This window comes from Symphalangus syndactylus, chromosome 20 (genome assembly GCF_028878055.3).
Source record: "Symphalangus syndactylus isolate Jambi chromosome 20, NHGRI_mSymSyn1-v2.1_pri, whole genome shotgun sequence".
NCBI classification, from domain to species: Eukaryota; Metazoa; Chordata; class Mammalia; order Primates; family Hylobatidae; genus Symphalangus; species Symphalangus syndactylus.
The window spans coordinates 58502382-58523314 of NC_072442.2; the positions used below are offsets into that span (position 1 = coordinate 58502382).

At 44.3% G+C, this 20933-nt stretch overlaps 1 protein-coding gene across 1 annotated transcript in view; it reads right to left on the reverse strand.

The window, feature by feature from the left end:
* Positions 1-20933, reverse strand: part of GLP2R (glucagon like peptide 2 receptor) — a 67078-nt gene that overhangs the window by 34306 nt on the left and 11839 nt on the right. Inside the window, exons 4-6 of the mRNA XM_055257273.2 lie at positions 16153-16274; positions 4214-4320; positions 1230-1383 (exon numbers count right to left, since the gene is read on the reverse strand). Of these exons, the coding sequence (XP_055113248.2) occupies positions 1230-1383; positions 4214-4320; positions 16153-16274 (383 nt within the window). The remainder of the gene's footprint in view (positions 1-1229; positions 1384-4213; positions 4321-16152; positions 16275-20933) is intronic.

Genomic DNA, 20933 nt, shown 5'->3' on the forward strand with positions numbered 1-20933 from the left:
CAGATCCAAGGGACTTGAAAAAGAACCGAAGAGAATATCATGAACAATATTATGCCAATAAATTTGAACAGTTAGATGAAATAGATGAATTCCTAGAAAAACTCATTTGCTACAGCTGACAGAAGAAATAGAATCCGGATATAAGATTCGTAATTAATCCATAGTTTAAAACTTTCCAATAAAGAAACCTCTGGGTCCAAAATGCTTCATTGGCACAATCTATCAAACATTTAAGGAAGAAATAATACTTACTTATCTTTAATACATTTCTTCCAGAGAATAGTGAAAGAGGAAACAAGTTCTAATTTGTCTTAAGAGGATAACACAAACTTGATCCCCAACCTGACAAAGGCATTACAGGCCAATCTTTCTCATGAATGTCAACAAGGAAATACTCAACAAAACACAGTATTAGCAAACTAAAGACAGCAACTTAGGAAAAAGAAAATAATATGTCAAAACCTAGTTGGATTTATTCCAGGAATGCAAGGTTAGTTTAATAGGTTACCACATCATTAGCAGGATAAAGGAAAAACCTCAATAGATGCAGATTTCAATGTGGAAAAGCATTGTTGCTTTAAGAAAAATAGTATAATTGCCCCTCAGTATCCTTGGGGGATTGTTTCTAGGACCCCCTGTGGATACCAAAATCCACAGATGCTCAAGTCCCTTCTATAAAATGGTGGAGTATTTGCCTATAACCTATGCACAGCCTTTCATATACTTTAAATCATCGCTTGATTGCTTATAATACTTAATACAATGTAAACGCTATGTGAATAGTTGTTATGCTGTATTGTTTAGGGAATAATGACAAGGAAAAAAAGTCAGTACATGTTCAGGTCAGATGCAATCACCCTTTTTATTCCCAGATATCTTCTATCCCCAGTTGGTTAAATTCATGAATGCAGAACTCACAGATACACAGGGCCAGCTATAATCGTAAAATATGTTGATCTGGTCCAATTCTTTTGCTTGCACATTAAGAAATTCCCACCCAAGGACATACAGCAGCCATGGTGAACCCTTCTGCTTTTGGTTTCTTTCACCTGGCCTGCTCTTGGCAGGTGGTGGTTTTATTAAGTCACGTACTGCTTCTCTAGCCAGAAAGTCTTGGAAACCCTCTTATTTCTCCCTGCCCTTCCCTAGTCCCATCTGCCTGCCTTCTGATTCCCAGTACTGACCCATCAGGTGGGGAATCCAGTTTAAACAGTGGGGAAGGGGATTACCTCCGACAGGTAGGACATCCACCCATTCTCATTGTCAGGCCTCTTGGAGTAAGAGTTGTAGAAGACGACGTCCTTCACCAGTACAGCCAGGGTTCTCAGGATGAAAGAAGCAAACAAGTTCATGTGGATGTAGTTGCGCGTGCAGTGGAGTTTTCTGTGCAAGGAGAAAACCGAATGCTTTCCCTCAGGAAAGAATGGCTCTGACCAACAGGCCTATGCCTTCTATGCCTGTGTATCTATCACTAAAGACAGAGGGTCATAGTATAGGCTGCAGAGCTGGACTGCTGGATTATGTGACTGTAAATCTCTGTGCCTCAGTTTCCTCATTTGTAAAATGAGAGTAATAATAGTTATCACCGGCTGGGCGCAGTGGCTCATGCCTGTAATCCCAGCACTTTGGGAGGTCGAGGTGGGCGGATCATGAGGTCAGGAGATCGAGACCACCCTGGCCAACATGGTGAAACCCCGTCTCTACTAAAAATACAAAAATTAGCTGGGTGTGGTGGCAAGTGCCTGTAATCGCAGCTAGTCAGGAGGGTGAGGCAGGAGAATTGCTTGAACCAGGGAGTTGGAGGTTGCAGTGAGCCGAGATCAAGCCACTGCACTCCAGCCTGGCGACAGAGCAAGACTCCACCTCAAAAAAAAGCTATCACCTACAAAACATCTTCACATGCCAGCCATGTTCCAAAGCATTTACATACGCAGCTACTATTGAGTATTCTTACTCTTTACCACCACTGGAGGTATAGGAACCATTATTATCCTGATTTTGTAAATGAAAGAATTAAAGCAGAAGGATGAAGTCATCTGTCCAAAGCTCCAGAGCAGTAAGTTGCAGAGTTGAGATTCAGACACAGAAACTCTCAGGCCAAAGTATAGGTCTCCCAGTCTCTTCTGCCTCTGAGAACAAGAGCACTTAACTCCAGGGGTTGTGGAATGATTAAATCCGTTAATCTGTGCACATAAGTAAGTGTCCAGAAAAATGTTAGATCTCATCACCTCTTCCTTACGCACCTGGGGTCTCCTGCAGGCTCTTTGTGTGTGATGTGACATTGTGCATCCTTGCTGTCGCCAGAGGAAAGAACTCTTCCCACCACTGTGCTCCCTGGGCAGCACATACCCTGTCCCATTTTGCTTTAGAGCTATTGTTACATTTTTAATTTCTAAAAAGGACCTGAGGCAGGTTCTTCTGTCTTAGGATTTATGCATTCTTCTCTCTAACTAGATTGCGGGCTACTTGAGGGCAGCGACTGGGCCTCACTTTTCCCCAAGCCTTAGGCAAAACTGACACTTGGTTGTCCCAGGCTTGGCTGAAGTGACTTCGTACAGGGCTGGGCAGTTATTTTCTCCTGGCTTGGTCCTGGGACTTTGGGACAGGGCATGGAGGAAGGAGGTCACAGATAATCAGTGGGTACAACTTGCAGAGTTCTCCCATAGCTCAAGCATGGTTCTCCCAATGGGGTAGATGGTCATGACTCTACCCTAGTTGCTGCAGAACATCTCAGGATTGAGGACTCACATGAGGCCCAACCCAGGGCTAGCAGAGCCCAGGTGGAGAGGTGCTCTGGAGCTGGTTTCCAGGTCTCCTACACCTATGTCAAATGCTCATTCTGCCACGTTATATCCGCTTACGTTCCTGAGACAAGAGACAGCTTTGGAGAGCTTTCTAGTGGGTCCATAAATGTCTCACTTGCCTGATTTCTAAAAGCATGATTTAGTAAAAGGCACTCAGGCTTTGGAATGCTAAAAGTTTAGGGAGTGAAAGTGCTCAGATCCTGGACTGCCTGCTTGTGATCCTGGCTTCATCACCCACCAGCTGGTGATCTTGGGCAAGTTACTTCATCTCTCTATATTTCAATTAACTCATGTCTAAAGTGAGGGTAATAATAATGCTAACCTCCTAGGAATAGAATGAATCCTAATTTGAATTAAGGATGACATTTAAACGACTTAATGCATGTAATGCGCTTAGGAGTAAGCACTTAAATTTGATAGCTAATTGGTGTCTGAGGGCCCTGAATTAAAATCCCAGCTGTTCCACCCATTTGTTTACCTTGGGGAAGATTCTTAATCTCTTCTGTAAAAAGAATGCCTCTGATTGAATTGTAGTGGGAATGGGCTGTGGTGGTAATGGATGTGATTAGGGATTTACACCAGGGCCAGGCATGCAGCAGGTGTCTAATCCAAAGGAGGTAAAGCTGTCAGGAGTCTTGCGTTCAAATTCTAGCTGTGTAGCCAACTGGCTTTATGGCCAGAGGTGACTCAATGCCTCTGATTAGGACATTGTCATCCCTTTCTTCCCCTTCATCTGCAAAATGGGATGGATGGGACTTAGCCTCTCTCAGGTCATTTCCAGCTTTGATGATTCATGACACATCCAGCCCAGTCTTCCAGTGCCTTCTAGAGATAGCCAATGAGCAAATTACACAATATCATAGTTCCCGCATTATCCACACCTTTGCTTTCCACTGTTTTAGTTACCTGCGGTCAATCATGGTGCACTGCGGCTCAAAAATATTAAACGAAAAACTTCCAGAAATAAATAATTAAATAAATAGTTCATGAGTTTTAAATTATGTGCCATTCTGAGTAAAGTGATGAAATCTAACACTGACCAGCTCCATTCCTTGATCATCACGAAAAGAAAGGTGAACATAGTGTAATAAGATATTTAGAGAGAGAGGCCACATTCACATAACTCTTATTATAGTATAGCATTATAATTGTTCTATTTTAATATTGGTTATTGTTGTTAATCTCTCACTGTGCCTAATTTATAAGTTAAACTTTATCAGAGGTATGTATGTATAGGAAAAAACATGCAGATAGAACCAAACATAGGGTTGGTTCTATCCCTGGTTTGAACACTATGTTTCGTTCTACCCCTGGTTTCAGGCATCTACTGGAACTCTTAGAACATATCCCCTGTAGATGAAGGAGGGCTACTATTCCTGCCTGAACACGTCTGCATAAGTTCTACTCACCGAAGAAACAAGAGGAGGGTGAGAGCCAGGAAGAGGGAGATAAGAGAGAAGGAGTATCCCACGGTGTACATCAGCTGCAAGGTTGACAGCAAGGCATAATGATCCACCTGAACACAGAGGAAGAGCAGACATGACCACCAAGCCATGGGGCTATGGCCACAACCCCCAGCTCCACACCCAGGGCCTCCAAGGGCCTAGGCATGGACTCCCAACATTTTTTTAAACTTTTCCTTCCCAATCCTTGTTGACACCCAAATAGGGTAGTTTAGACTGCTCTCTGGTACATCTCAGAGGCCAAGGAGACTTAACAAGTGAAGAAGAGCCCATGGTGGGTCTCACCCCTGTGACTGGGCCCACAGTCCAGCACTGATACACCAAGAGCCACAATATCATAAGGGAATTGTGTTCAGAACAAGAGGACGCCTTGGGAATGAGGACAGGCTCTTTGCCCTTGGGAGCACTGTCCCTAGGGTCTATGGGTCCTTCCTTCTGGAGGACAGGGCCAAATTTCTGTCTGAATGTTTCCTTCCTAAAGTAAGTCTTCATAGATGACCTCTTGGAAGAAGACTCAATGAAACATTGCAATATTTTCTCTGAGTCCCAGGTAGCCTGATTGTGAACAGAGGATAATTTACAGAAATTCTGTGTTATTAAATGTGATTTTTGTTCTATGTTCATGAGAGATTTTGGTCTGTAGTTTTATTTTCTTGTAATGTGTTTGGCTGGTCTTGGCATCTGTTTAACAATGGCCACATGGCTGAGTTGGGAAATAGTTCCTCCTTTTCAATTTTCTGGAGAGTTCATGTAGAATTGGCATTATTTTATCTTTACATATTTGGTAGAATTCACCATTGGAGTTAAATAGGTCTGAGGTTTTCTCTATGAGAGAGTTTTAACTACAAGGCAATTTTAATAATAGATATAGGACTATTCTGGTTATCCATTCCTTCTTTAGTGAAATTTTGTAGTTTGTTTCTTTTAAAAAAATTATCCATTGTATCCAACATGTAGAAATTATTGGCAGAAAGGCATTCATAAAAATCTCTTATTATCTTTTTAATGTCTATAAAGTATCAGTAGTGATGTTCCATCTCTCTTAATTCCTGACCTCTCTCTCACTTTCTCTCTCTCTCATCTTTAATTCTTTCCCTTTTTTAAGTTCATCTTTCTAGAAGTTTACCAAATTTATTGATCTTCTTAAGTAACCAAGTTTGGCTGGTGTGATTCCATCCTGCACAGCTGTTCCCTGGAGCAGCAGTCATTTATCTCTGTCCACCTTTTCTCCCACCTAAGTATGTGCCATCACCCCGTGGAGGACTTGATGGAGATGGACATGAGCCCCCGGAGGCCCCAGAACTATCTTTTCAGTTGTGAACTAAAGGCCGACAAAGATGATCCCTTTAAGGTGGATAATGATGAAAAGGAACACCACTTATCTTTAAGAATTGTCAGTTTAGGGGCTGGTGCAAAGGATGATTGCACATTGTTGACGCAGAGACAATGAATTATGAAGGCAGTCCAATTAAAGTAACCCTGGCAACTTTGAAAATGTCTGTACAGCCAGTGGTTTCCGTTGGGGGCTTTGAAATCACACCACCCATGGTCTTACAGTTGAAGAGTGTGGTTCAGGGCAGATGCCTATTAGCGGACAGCACTCAGGAAGATGCAGAGTCAGAAGATGAAGAGGAGGAGAATGTGAAACTCTTAAGTATATCTGGAAAGCAATCTGCCCCTGGAGGTGGTAGCAAGGTTCCACAGAAAAAATTAAAACTTCCTGCTGATGAAGAAGATGACGGTGATGAAGATGTGATGTTGAAGAAGATGATGATTTTGATGAGGAAATTGAAGAAAAAGCACCAGTGAAGAAATCTATGAAATACTCCAGCCAAAAATGCAGAAAAATCAAACCAGAATGGAAAAGACTCAAAACCATCAACACCAAGATTAAATAACCAAGTTTGGGTTTTATTTATTTATTTTCCTATTGTCTTTCTGTTTTCCATTTCATTAAATTCTATTCATACTTTCTAATTCTTTTCTTTTGCTTACTTTGAGTTTAATTTGCTGAGGTTTTTTTCCTAGTTTCTTAAGGTGGAAGTTGGGCCACTAACTTGATATTTTTCCAATTTTCTAATATAAGAATGCTACAGACTGGATAAAGAAAATGTGGCACATATACACCATGGAATACTATGCAGCCATTAAAAAGAATGAGTTCATGTCCTTTGCAGGGACATGGATGAAGCTGGAAGCCATCATTCTCAGCAAACTAACACAGGAACAGAAAATCAAATACCACACGTTCTCACTTGTAAGTGGGAGTTAAACAATGAGAACACATGGACACAGGGAAGGGAACAACACACATGGGGGGCTGTCAGGGGTTGGGGGGCAAGGGGAGAGAGAGCATTAGGACAAATACCTAATGCATGCGGGGCTTAAAACCTAGATGATGGGTTGATAGGTGCAGCAAACCACCATGGCACATGTATACCTGTGTAACAAACCTGCCCATTCTGCACATGTATCCCAGAACTTAAAAAAAAAAAAAAAAAAGAATGCTATACATTTCTCTCTGTGACTGCTTTGGTTGTATCACAAAATTATTGGCATATTGTATTTTCATTTTTATTTAGTTAAAATATTTACTAATTTATTTTATACTTTTTTACTTGACTTATGGGTTATTTAGAAGTATGTTGTTAATTTTTTAAAAATATTAGGGGAATTTTCCAAACATCTGTTATTGATTTCTAATATATTTTGTGTGATTTTAAAAACTATATTTATTTCTCTTTTTAAAACATTTTTTAAATGAGATAAAAAATTTACCTTTATGTGGATCATTTCTCGTGTTCTTCATTCTTTTATGTAGATTAAAATGTCTATGTGGTATGTTTTTTTCTTTCTCTGGTATCATTTTTTGCAGTGGTGGTCTGGAGGCAGAACTCTCAGTGTAGACTTTGAGCTCTTCCGGATCAATCCCAACCACATTTCTCTCTAGAATTATTCTCTATAGACTTCATCAAGATCGCTATAATCTTGTCAGTCTCCAACTGCGCTTGTTTGCCTCTCCTTGAAACTAAATCTTTCCTTCTAAGACCAGCACAAACCTACCCCCTATAAGAAATCCTCCTCAAATGTCTCTCTGCTTATTGTCAACTCTTATTGCCAAAGTACTTGTGGTTTGTTTCACAAATAGGGTGTCAATTGTATTATTCAATAATGCTTTGCTTTCATTCATCTTGTCTTTCCAGATAGACTATGAAACACCTTGAAAGTAAAGAAGTGTTTTGTGCTTCTGCACACAGAGTGGTGTAGTTTCTTTAAATTGACTATTTCTGTGGCATATCAAGACATGACTGGGTCGAATAGCATGATTTATTTTGTTGGAGATATGAGGCTAACACATTTAATTAAATAAGCTAATTATTTGTTTCTAAATTATGATTTTTAAAACATGTGTGTGTTTTGTGCTTTCTAGGAACAAATTAGGGGACATATCTTTTTTTTTCTTTTTTTTTTGTCTGTGTCCTAAATAGTTTGGGTTTCCAAGAAGCAGATCCTGAGACAAGAATTGGAATGCAGGCAGCTTGCATAGAAAGTGAAAAAAAAATCGGCTGGGCATGGTGCTTCACATGCCTGTAATCCCAGCACTTTGGGAGGCCCAGGCAGGTGATCACCTGAGGCCAGGAGTTCGAGACCAACCTGCCCAACATGGCAAAACCGCGTCTCTACTAAAAATACAAAAATTAGCTGGGCATGGTGGTAGGCATCTGTAATCCCAGCTACTCGGGAGGCTGAGGCAGGAGAATCGCTTGAACCCTGGAGGTGGAGGTTGCAGTGAGCCAAGATTGCGTCACTGCACTCCAGCCTGGGCGAGAGAGAGAGAGAGACTCCGCCTCAAAAAAAAAAAAAAAAAAAGTGAAAAAAATCATCAGTAGGGTAAGGGAGCAGTTAGGACAAATAAAGGGTGGATTATCAAGCCTGCTACCATGGTGGGAAGCTATAGCTTAATCCCACTGGGGAAGCTCTGGAATCCTCAGAGTCAACTAACCCCAAGACCAAGGGAGTTGGTATAGAAACATACCAAATCTTGCCAGTCATCAAGTGAAGGTGACTTCCAAGGCACACTAATTTCATGGCACTTATGGACTGCATTTCAACGAACAAGTGGGCTTCAGGAACCAGAGAACCAGCAAAGAAATGCATGCACTCGTGGTAAGAAGTTAAGCAGCTGTGTACTAAATTGATTAGGGCAAGGGGATATGGGCAGGGCGCCAAGAGCACCTGCTACGGTTGGTTTAATTGTACTTTTTTAGAGGATTTTCTTCAACTGTCCTCTACATTAAGGTCTCTAACAAAACCTGGCTACTTTCCTAGAGGCTCCAAAACATCAGGTCTCCAGCTCATGCTTAGTACCAACAGGTGAATCTTATGTCACTCAGACACCTTTATGAGAAGCTTCCTAACAAATATGTGATACACACCCAAAGAGGAAACAGGTACTCTCGTACATAGCTGAAGGGAGGACAAATGTATAACCCCGATGGCAATGTCTAACAAAAGTATATAGGCATCTGCCTTTAATCTAGTGATCCCACTTCTAGAAATCTTCCAAAAGATATACTGCCACAAATATGACCCAACATACACATCTGAGGTTATTCACTGCAGCAGTTTTAGGAATAAAATATTGGAAACAGGCCGGGCGCAGTGGCTCACGCCTGTAATCCAGCACTTTGGGAGGCTGAGGCGGGCGGATCACGAGGCCAGGAGATCAAGACCATCCTGGCTAATACGGTGAAACCCCGTCTCTACTAAAAATACAAAAAATTAGCCGGGCGTGGTGGCAGGCACCTGTAGTCCCAGCTACTCGGGAGGCTGAGGCAGGAGAATGGCATGAACCCGGGAGGCAGAGCTTGCAGTGAGCCTAAATCACGCCACTGCACTCCAGCCTGGGCAACTGAGCAAGACTCCGTCTCAAAAAAAAAAAGAAAAAATGATTGGAAATAACCCAGATGGTCATAGGACAGTAGCTGAACAAACTGGTGGATATGCTAAGTGAAATACTATACAGCTGTAAAAAAGAGAGAGAGATATTTCTAGGGCAGAAAAGCTATAAAAGTTTGGGAAAACAACTGGAAAAAATATTAAACATGGATGAAATAGGCCATGTGATAAAAATCACTGTTAATTTTACTTGGTTGAAATAATGGTAATGTAGTTGTGTAGAATGATGTCCTTAATCTTAGGAGGTACCCGAGGAATTTAGGGGTGAAATCTCATGATGTCTACAAATTGGTTTTAAATATTTCAGAAAGAGAGAAACAGACAGAAAGCAAATGTGGCAAAATGTTATTACATTTTGAATCTAAATACTGGGTATATGAGTGTCTACTATATTATTCTTTTAATTTTTCTATATGTTTCAATATTTCAAAATAAAATGTTGGAAAAATCATATATAATCAAAGGATATGTTATAAATTATATTAAAAATTAAAATGTATTATTAAAATTATATACATATATTAAAATTATATACAGATATATCAATTCATATGTATGTATGTATTAAATTGTGTATTTAAGAATAGAAGCACTTTTTAAAGGACAAAGTAAGGCATAATAATTTATTTTCATTCTATCAAACACAATTCCATACTAAGTCATCTGAACACACTTGTTGATGCTTATGCATGCGCACACACACACACACACACACACACACAGACACACAATCTCCTTTAAAAGTGCCGTTTAACATGCATAAGGACCCCCAGCATCTCGTTAGTTGGAAGAATGTAACATATTTTGTTTGCCAAAGCTCTGAAGGGCAAAGATTTACTAACACTGGCCTTTTTTGGGCAAAATTTCAACCCTCTATTAGAAACACAGGTAAACATGGCCAGAAGTTGTTTTTTCTGTTAAGTATTTGAATTCTTGGAAATATGGCCATTTGCAGAGGGGAGGAGGCAATGCTCTTGTCCTCACTTTTCCATTTACTTCCTGTCTTTGAAAGTGCAGTTTTCAAATCTTGCTTAGCGCTCCCCATTTGCTGACTTGGGGATGGTGCCGCTGTGTCCACACACTCGTGGTTCTCAACCTCGGCTGCATATTAGAATCATCTGGGGGACTTTGGAACTAGTATTGATGGCTAGACCCCACCACAGACCAATTGACTCAGAATTTGTGAAGCCATTCATGTAGTATTTATTAAATGCCTACTGTATGCAAAGGCCACTGGGCACCCCAGTACTAGGTCAGAGGTTTGGGGGTGATAGTCAAATATGACTGTGACTTTGTCGTTGTTCTCAGTTTGAGCCCAGGAGAAAAAAAAATACACAATTTGCCTAATTCAAGGCATGCCATTAGCACAACTTAGGTGTGAAAAAAGTCAGACAAATTCGTGAGATAAACCGGATCTAATCCAACTACAGGTGTCCTTCTGATCCCTTTAAGAGGTGTGACATCTCACCCAGTAAAACTGTATAAGGATCACGGAATTCTGTCAACTCAAATCCAGTAGGAAAATAAGAGGTTTGGAAAGAATTCCCCGAGGATGTGGAGGATCCAGTTGAAGGTTCTTCATGTCTGATGGAAGATTAGACATGGAATCTTGCTATGTTGAGCAGGCTGGTCTCAAACTCCTGGCCTCAAGCAGCCCTCCTGCCTTAGCCTCCCAAAGCACTGGGATTATACTTATGAGCCACTGCGCCTTGATGGAAGATTAGGATACACTTAAGAGAGCCAAGGACGTGCCAACACCCACGAGGCTCTGAAGGAACAGAGCCCCAACCAGATGGCTCCTGTTAGACCAAATAGCTAGGTTATGAAACGTGTTGAACCCAAATACGATCAGCCTCCTCTAATGGACATGAACCTGGGGCTCAACTTGTTGGCAAGAGTGAAAAAAATCACCTTGGTAGACCCAGTGGTATGGTCATCCTGGCTTGCGAGAACTGATTGGCAAATTTTCAGGGAACCAGTTGCAAAACACGAGCATTCTTAAAAATTAAAAGGTAGCCGGGCGCGGTGGCTCACGCCTGTAATCTCAGCACTTTGGGAGGCCGAGGCGGGCAGATCACGAGGTCAGGCGTTCGAGACCAGCCTGGCCAACATGGTGAAACCCCGTCTCTACTAAAAATACAAAAAATAGCTGGGTGTGGCAGCGTGCCCCTGTAGTCCCAGCTACTCGGGAGGCTGAGGCAGAAGAATCGCTTGAAACCAGAAGGCGGAGGTTGCAGTGAGCCGAGATCGTGCCACCACATTCCAGCCTGGGCAACAAGAGCGAAACTCCGTCTCAAAAAAAAAAAAAAAATTAAATGATGTAAATTTACAATGAATAAATTATATTCAGAATAAAAGCAATAAATACTCCAAATTCATCACTTCCTAATTACATTTCTACATGTCTGTGTTCAGTGCCACTGGGGTTATTTTTGCTGTTGTATCTGCATAAGGATAAACATGTCTAACGCTGCACTACTGTGCATACTCTGCGGTCACACTGGTAGCTTGAAATTGGCCATGGGGGGGCATTAATGCCACCGAAATTGGCAAGTGTTAACAAATCATAGCCTTTCTTTCTTTAGGGGTGGAAGCAGGGAGCCTGTTGTTAACATTTACTAACACACCTACACCACTGGTATTGATAACCAGAACAAACAAATCTTGGTCTACAGGCACCCATGTCTCCTGAGATGGAGACCCCTACTTTCTTGGACCAGTTTGTCTCCTTAGTGTGAAAGTGTTTGTTTTGTGTCTTAATCTTGGCAAGGTTTGATCCCACTACTACATTTATTAATGTTTTGTGTTAAATTCAGGTATAGAATTTTTTTATTTGTCCTCAACATTTATTATGAAAATTTCAAACATACACCAAAGTTAAAGAAACTTTATAAAGAACATCTGTATATCCACCGCTTAGATTCTAACATTAAACTGTTTTTTGTTTGTTTGTTGTTTTTTGAGACAGAGTCTCACTCTGTCACCCGGGCTGGAGTGCAGTGGCACAGTCATAGCTCATTACAGTCTCAACCTCCTGAGGCTTAAGTGATCCTCCCACATCAGCCTCCCAAGTAGCTGGGACTACAGGTGCACACCACCATGCCCAGCTAATTTTTGTATTTTTTTTTTTAGAAGCGGGATTTTGCCATGTTGCCCAGGCTGGTCTCAAACTCCTGGGCTCCAGCAACGCTCCCACTTCGGCTTCCCAAAGTGCTGGGATTACAGGCCTGAGCCACTGCAGCCAGCCTCTAACAAACATTAAACTGTATGTGGTATCGTCCCATATCTACCCCTCGGTGTATCCCTCATATAGCGGTTTTTTAAATTACTTGCACAATCTGTATGTAATTGGTATTATTTAGAGAATATGACATATTAGAGGATCTAATAGGTTAGTACTAAGATTCCAATATGAAATACATCAAAGCATACTTGATTTTCAACTTTAAGTTGAAACCATGATGAAAACAGTATTGACATATTTATGAAAATTTAAGACTCAACATATAACCTTGATGTATTCGATAAACTAGAATTATTTTAAAATAAGAAAGATTTTCTTGTTATAACAATTATTTAACATAGTTTAAATGTCTAAAGCATATCAAATGTAATAACGCAGCTTAAAATGCAAAAGGATATGTAAATAACTTGTTTGTGTTAACAAAAATTAATCAGGGACCTCTATGAAAGTAGATTAACTTACCAGATTTATAAATGGAATAATAAACTATATAAAATAGAGTTGACCTTAATAACTTAACAAAAAGCTAGGTTTTTGGCTTTTGAAAGTCAAATGAAATATCACACACACACACACACACACACACAAATAAATCCAACCAAGTAGCCAATCTAGAAAAGCTACCATCACAGACACCAAAAAACTCACAATGACAAGTAAACTATGATCACAGCCCTAGGACTGAACCAGAGAGGCCAGGGAGGGAGAGAAGTGTTTGTAGGGTCCAGGGAAGATACTCGAAAAGAAAAGAAACGCAATAATCACGACTATCAAATGCCTATTGTGTGCCAGGAGGTGGATGAATCACTCCACATTCATTGCCCTCTGAAGCCTCACAACTAGGCCTGCAAAGCGGGTATTTTCAACCCCATCTTACAGATGCCTGCAGAGAGGCTAGGTGGCTCAAGTGACAAGAGTAGTGTTTCTAAAACTGAACTCCTTGCCTTCCCCTGTCCCTAGACTTTATTGTATAAAATATCTTTAACATTTAATGGGATAATATTTAAATGACTTTAGAAAGCTAAATAATTCCAACTAAATCATGAAATAAAGCCACAATTCAGCCTGGGCAGTATGGTGAAACCCTGTCTCTACAAAAAATCCCAGATGTGGTGGTGTGCACCTGTAGTCCCAGCTACTCAGGAGGCTGAGGCGGGAGGATCACTTGAGCCTGGAAGGTTGAGGCTGCAGTAGGCCATGATCGCGTCATTGCACTCCACCCTGGGGAACAGAGACAGACTCTATCTCAAAAAAAAAAAAGCTACAACTTGGGGGTGGTGGAGAGTGGGGGTGTTTTGCAGGTTCAAATTAGGGCACAGAATTAGGTAGAAAAGACCAGGCACGGTGGCCCATGCCTGTAATCCCAGCACTTTGGGAGGTCAAGGCAGATGGATCACCTGAGGTCACGAGTTCGAGACCAGCCTGGACAACATGGTGAAATCCTATCTCTACTAAAGATACAAAAATTAGCCTGGCATGGTGGCACGCACCAGCAGTCCCAGCTACTTGGGAGGCTGAGGCAGGAGAATTGCTTGAACCTGGGAGGCAGAGGTTGAAGTGAGCCGAGATCACGCCATTGCACTCCAGCCTGGATGACAGAGTGAGACTCTGTCTCAAAAAAAAAAAGAATTAGGTAGCAAAATATTGAGAACCCAAAGGGCAAGGCCTCTCCCTGTATCCTTCTTCTCAGGGAGGGACATTTTTAAGTCTCCTCAAGGGTCCAAGCCAGCAGCCTGCGATCTTGTTGTCCTTGGCTCTACCCTCTCACAGCCTCCAGCACCAGCCAGGTCCTACCGTTTTGCTCCTCGGTAAACCTATGAGTCCATCCTCCCTCTTCTTCCACCCCCAGGCTCTCTCTTCCTACCTGGCCTGAGTTGCTGCCATGGTTCCTGCCTGTTCTCCCTGCCTTCTGCCTCCAGCATGGCCCCAGTCTTCAATCTCCATAACTAACTCATGTGTTGACAGGTTCACTCCTCTCCAATCTGCCAAGACAAACCTGTCAACACATAAGTTAGTTATGTCCCTCTCCTACTTCAATATGCAAAGTCCTAAGTCCTTCACCGGGCACAGGAGGTCTTCGTCACCTACCTCTCCCGAGGCCTCCACCTCCACCTGTGTCCTCCTCAGGCCCTACCTCACCTGCACAGCAGCACTCAAGGTGGCCCCAGAGCCCTGTGAGCTCTTTGACCCTAGGTGTGTTTCTCCTTCTTCTCTCTCTCTCTTCCTATGGCCATCTCCTTCTCACCCTGCAGGGCTAGGCTTGAGCAGCCTTCCTGGTCCCCTGTCTGCATCAGTTTCCCCCTCCTCCGTGACCCTGGGCATCCGGCACTTCCCTCCCAGCAACGATCACACTGTCCCTATATCTCACAAGACTCTGAGCTCCCTGAAGGCAGTATCCACGTGCTATCCCCTGTTTATTCCCAGTGCCTGGTGCAAAACCCTAACCCATCGTAGATGTTTCATTACTGTTTGTGGCCTGACCATCTGAATGAAAGAAGCCAAGGTGTGGCCGTAGATATCTGTCTGATCCCCAAACACCTGTTCCTCCACTTCGTGCAGCCTCTTGCACTGCACTTTGAAGGAAAGTGAGCAGATGTTGGACAAACAAGAGGTCCTCAGGGAGAAGAGCAAGAGGCCAACAAGAAAGTACAGTGCAGAAGGATCCTGGAAAGAACACACGTGGAGAGAAGTCTGAAGCATGGATTTGTTTGTTCATCCAAAGAACCTTTCCTGGGAAGCCATGGGGATTTGCGGACCAGTTACTGTGGTAGACCCTGGGGATAGGGCAGGAGTGCCTGAATAGACCGTGCTGACCGTGTATCAGGTTTTCTCCTAAGAAACTGATGTCTGATGACTAAATCCTCACAACGTCACATGTAGCAAATATGATCCCTGTGGCATGAATGAGGAAGAAGAGGCCCAAGGAGATGAGGTAACTTGCACCAGGTTCACAGCCAGGAAGAGCAGAGTCTGGATATGAATACACAGACTGTTCCTCTGAGCATGCCACAGAGCTATGGAAAATCCCAGGGATAAGGGACATTTCATTTCCCCTTTTGGGGGCTCATTAACATTCTTAGTATTTGGAATGGAAATAGGGCTGCCTGACCCTAGACCCTATGCTATGTCACCCCCTCAAGGCACACAAGTCCCCTGTCACCAGTGGATCTACATTCTGACGAGAGGGCTAGATAACAATCAAGCAACAGTGAGAATTTCAGGGAGGGGCAGGTGCCATAAAGGAGTCAAAGTGGTGGGTGGTGGGTGGTGTTTCGGGGGGATGTGGTAGGAAAGCAACCACAGAGGGCACTCTCTGGATTAGGTGACCCTGGAAGATCTCTCTTTGAAGGAGACATTTAGACTGAACCCTGGATGGTGAGAAGGAGCTGGCCACAGGGGAGCTGGGACAGGTGCTCCAGGCACGGGGAACAGCAAGCGCAAATGCCAGGATCGACCCTGGTAGTCTGACTTCTCTTAGGATTTTGCATGTCAGCCTAGTAGTGGAAGAAATTCCATGGCCGCCACTAGGGTTGCTGCTTTGCGGGGCCTTTCTTAGCTTCCCCGGGGAGAGGCGCTGGAGAAGGCTCTTTGTGTGGCCCCTGGAGCCAGCAGGCCACTGGGATGTCCCGAAGGAGGGTGGTTTGGACCCTGGATGCCTCCTCACTGAGCTGAGCAAACTCACGTTTTGCTTGAAGCTGTGGTTCTCGGAGCATTCGGAGTCATCCTGCCAAATATCCGTGGCGTTCTCTATCGTCTGCCAAGTCCCCTGAGCCAAGCAGTGTCTGTAGGCCCTTCCTGAGCTCTCTGAAAGTAAACAAAGCTCTGGAGGAAAGGTCAGAACACACAGCCCGTTCCCCTGAGCATGCCACAGAGCTGTGGAAAATCCCAGGGAGAAGGGATTTTCATTTCCCCTTTTGGGGGCTCATTAACATCCTCACTGTTTATTTGGGATGGAAAGGAAAACATGGAAGCTTCTCAATTTTGTAACACACCATGGTCTGCTAATGTCTGCTGTGTTTACCCAAAGTCTCTGGAGTTAGAACAGCCTCTGGTGACTCAGAGATGTTATAAGCCCTCCAAGGTTCAGCCCAGCTGGGAGACGCCAATCTGGGCTCCTGATGCTTGCTAGGTGGGGCATCTCTTCCTGAGGCTCATGCCATGAAGAAGAGAAAGTGGCGGGCACGTGGCTGACAGACTGGGGCTGAAGCCGGATGCGCCATCCATGCATGAGTGTGTCTTGGGCCTAGCTCTCCTAACCTCTAAGCCTTCCTGTGTTTTCATCAGGAACTGGGGATAATAATTGGTACCAAGTCTCCATGATTTGGGAAAGGATTAAATGAAAGTGTATGTGAAAATGATGAGAAAAATCCCTCTGCCCATACAGACTGCCATTGTGACTCAGTCACATCTATCCCAGGAGACTCTCCCAGAAGGTCCTCCACGTGGAGGATTAGAGGCTGGGCTTGCAAACGAGAAGTCGAAATCTGTTGGTCCTTCCTAGTCCTGGCCCTGCATATCATGGGCCAACAGTAACTGTCTGGTGAATTTAACGAATGGACAACCAAAGGGTATAGTCCCGTGCTCCCCTGACAGCTTTGCTAGGTAAGGTGTCTAATTGACATCTCAAACAACACACTCCAAACCACACTCTTTTTCTTCTTTTCAAAATCTGCTCTACCCACCTATTTTACCACTTCAGTGGATGGCAAACCCGTCCTTCCAGTCCCCCGGGCCCTAAACCTCAGAGTCACCCTCCCCTTCTGTCTCTAATAGCCTTCCTCAGGTCCTCTAGGTAATCTGTCATCCCTGCCTTCATCTGCACCCAGAATCTGACTGCAACTTTCACCTCCTGCCTCCATCCTGTGGAAACATCACCTCCCACCGGGAGATGGGACTCCTCTGACAGTCCTGCCCCTCACATCTGTGGGCAACCCAGCAGTCAGAGCCAGCTGAATAAAATATCAGCCACATAGGCCGGGCATGGTGGCTCACGCCTGTAACCCCAGCACTTTGGGAGGCCGAGGTGGGTGGATCACCTGAGGTCAGGAGTTCAAGACCAGCCTGGCCAACATGGTGAAACCCCATCTCTACTAAAAAAAAAAAAAAAAAAAAAAAAAATTAGCCAGGTGTGGTGGTGAGCACCTGTAGACCCAGCTACTAGGGAGGCTGAGGCAGGAGAATCACTTGAACCTGGGAGGCAGAGGTCGCAGTGAGGTGAGATCACACCATTGCACTCTAGCCTGGGTGACAGAGGGAGACTGTCTCAAAAAAAAAAAAATCAGCCACATCATGTCACGCTTCTCTCCAAATCTTCCAAGGGCTTTCTGAGAAAAAGTCTTCTGGCCTTTCACAAAGCCCCCTAAGACCTGGCCTGTAACTCTCTGCTGTAACCTGTTGCTTCTCTCCCCTCTTCACCACAGCCGCGTCTGCCTCCTCCTCTTCATGGAACAGGCCAGGCATGGTCCCCGCATAGAGCCATTGACCTGCTGTCTTCTTCCCTCATGAACACCCTTCCTCTAAAACCTTTACCTTCTTTACATCTTCACCAAAATGTCACCCTGCCATCGAAGACTTCCTTGACAACCCAGTTTACAGCTGCAACTAATCACCCCACTCCAACCCTCCCATCCCTTCCCTTCCCCATCTTGTTTAACATAGATCACATTCAAACATAGTCTGCACTTATTTATGATGCTTATTGATAATTGTCTGTCTCTCCCGCGAGAATGTGAGCCCCACGAAGAGAGAGATCTTACTCGGTTTTTGTCACTAATATATCCCAAGCACTTAAAAATAATGCATGGCATACAACAGGTGCTTCACAAATATTAGTTGAATGAGCGAATGGTAAGAATGTCACTTGACACTTGCATTGTCTGTACTAGCCATAATACTTTGTGCTGGGAATGCAAAGATACGAATAGGGCTCAGCTCTGGCTGGGGGAGTGCAAAGAAAAATCGCCGTAAACAATTATAAATGCTAAGACAGAAGACTGCATAGGTATAAAAGAGGCCTCAGAGGCCGGGTGCGGTGGATCATGCCCGTAATCCCAGCACTTTGGGAGGCCAAGGCGGGAGGTTCACGAGGTCGGGAGTTCGAGACTAGCCTGGCCAACATAGTGAAACCCTGTCTCTATTAAAAATACACAAATTAGCTGGGTATGGTGATGTGCGCCTGTAATCCAAGCTACTCAGGAGGCTGAGGCAGGAGAATTGTTTGAACCCAGGAGGCAGAGGTTGCAGTGAGCCAAGATCAGCACACTGCAGCCTGGGCAACAGAGCAAGACTCTGTCTCAAAAAAAAAAAAAAAAAAAAAGAGGCCTCAGAAAGGCAGAGGGGAGAGATCTGTAGTTGAGGGGAGAGGTCTGAGAAATCTTCTAGAAGGAGGAAAGGATTGAGCTGAGAATTACAAGGGGCTTTATAGGCAGAGGAGCACAGCCAGAGCCAGCGAGGAGGCCTCCTGGGCAGGTGTGCGAGCCAAGGTACTGAGTGGCAAGAGCTGGACCAGGTGCAGAGCCTGGGAGTTGCTCATTGGGCTGGAGCTCAGGGAACTCTGAACGTGGGGGTGAGTGCTAACGAGGTCGGCAGGACCAGGCAGCAGGAGGTCTTGCATGCCATTTGTAGGGGTCGTGATGGGGGGAGACAGAATGTGAATGATACTTTAGAAAGCTTTTCCAAAGGTGCCGGAGGGGGCCAGATCCGAGGCAGGAACTGGTGAGAAGGCCATTGAGAAGCAGCAGAGGGTGCTGGTGAGCCCACAGCAGTGAGGGATGGAGGGGGGGAGGAGCCAGAGGACCTGGCTACCCACAGGTTGAGATGTGGGCTTGGGTGGGGCCAGGTGGACCCTGAGACCATTCCTTAGATGGGGAAGAGAAGGGGAGAATGAGGAGGAGGAGAAGGAAGAAGAGTTTGTTTTCCTCTCCTCCATTTTCTACTCCCCCTCTGTCCCTCAGTTTCTACTCCAACTGATGACAAGTCTAGAGCATTCTGCTTCCAACATTTTAATCTTTCTCCTTCTCTCCATTCTCTTGCTCTTGCCCGAACCAGACCCTTAGCATGCTGTTTTCTGGGACACTGCAGTAGTTTCCCTCCCTGGTTCCTCCATTCCTCGGTCCAATAGCTACATGCTCTCAACGCCATTCTCCCAGACTACAACTTGTGCTCCATTTTTATGCCTTAACACCTTCTGGGACTCCACATAATCTTCCTCTACAGAAGAAAGCTTGAAACCCTAGTGACTAACACCCAGTTTCCTTTGTCATCAGCCCCCAGCCTCAGTCGTCAGTTACAGCTTCTGTTTGCCATCAGGCACTCAGTGGCGCAATCTGGGCTCACTGCAAGCTCCGCCTCCCGGGTTCACGCCATTCTCCTGCCTCAGCCTCCGGAGTAGCTGGGACTACAGGCGCCAGGCGCTCCCTCTTCTGATATTACCATGCCCCTTTCTCTCTCCCATCTCACAGGGATTCTCCTCCACTCTGTGCATTTGCACATGTTCTTCTCTGCGCCCTTCCACGGTCTCCACATTCTCTTTTCACTGCAGGGATCCATTTGGATTCTAAAGACTTAATGCACAGAATGGCGGGTGGAAGAGTAACTTCCCACCTTTTGCAAATCACACTCCCTTCACATTGCAGAAGTCCAAAACCTATTTTTTTTAAAGAGGTTTTAATTTAACTTCTTTGTAAATGTGGCTTTTTGAACACTTCATTTTCTCTTACAGTGGAATGGATCTGTGTTTTTAGCTCTTGGAAAGGGACAGGTAGACAGTGAGCAGAGAAGTAGGGATCGGCTCCACATGCTACTGAGAAGTCCAGGTGTTTGGGGCCTCAAGACTTGAAGGAATCCAAGGGGCTCCTCCCTGGATTCAGCTTCAGCTCCTGCGGACCGAGCAGCAGCTCTACGACGCACCCTGTGAGTGCCTTCTCATTGACTCCTCTGAGTGACCTTCAGAATTAGCAACTCTCCTTCCCTTCATAGATGAGGAAGTGGAAGTTCAGGGGGTGCTGTGGGAATTTGCCCAAAGTCTCCAAAGTGTAAAATAGAGGGACTGGGTCTGACCTCGGGGCTCCTGACTCCACACCCAGTGCTCTTTTCCCTCACTGAGCTGCTCCCAGGGGTACTGTGCCTGAGTCATTCAGAGCCCTCCGATCCAGCAAGTTATCTCTTCCACCCTCCCTAAAATCTCACATTCTCATGCTTCTTGGGCTGATTCCAACTGGATTTCATCAGAGAACACTTCCATAAAATAGGTCACTAACTCTCCCACCCAGAAATGTATCTTCCTTCTAAACACTCTCTCTCTCTGCTCTAGAGGCTCAAAACATTGAAACCAAAGTTGCACGATGGGATGATTTATCGGGCGGAAATTAAATACAAAAGGCTATCATCTTACCCTCTCAGAAGCTGGTGCTCACCTTGTTTTGCCTGGAGCTTGTAACCACTTATGTTTCCTAAGAATAGTTT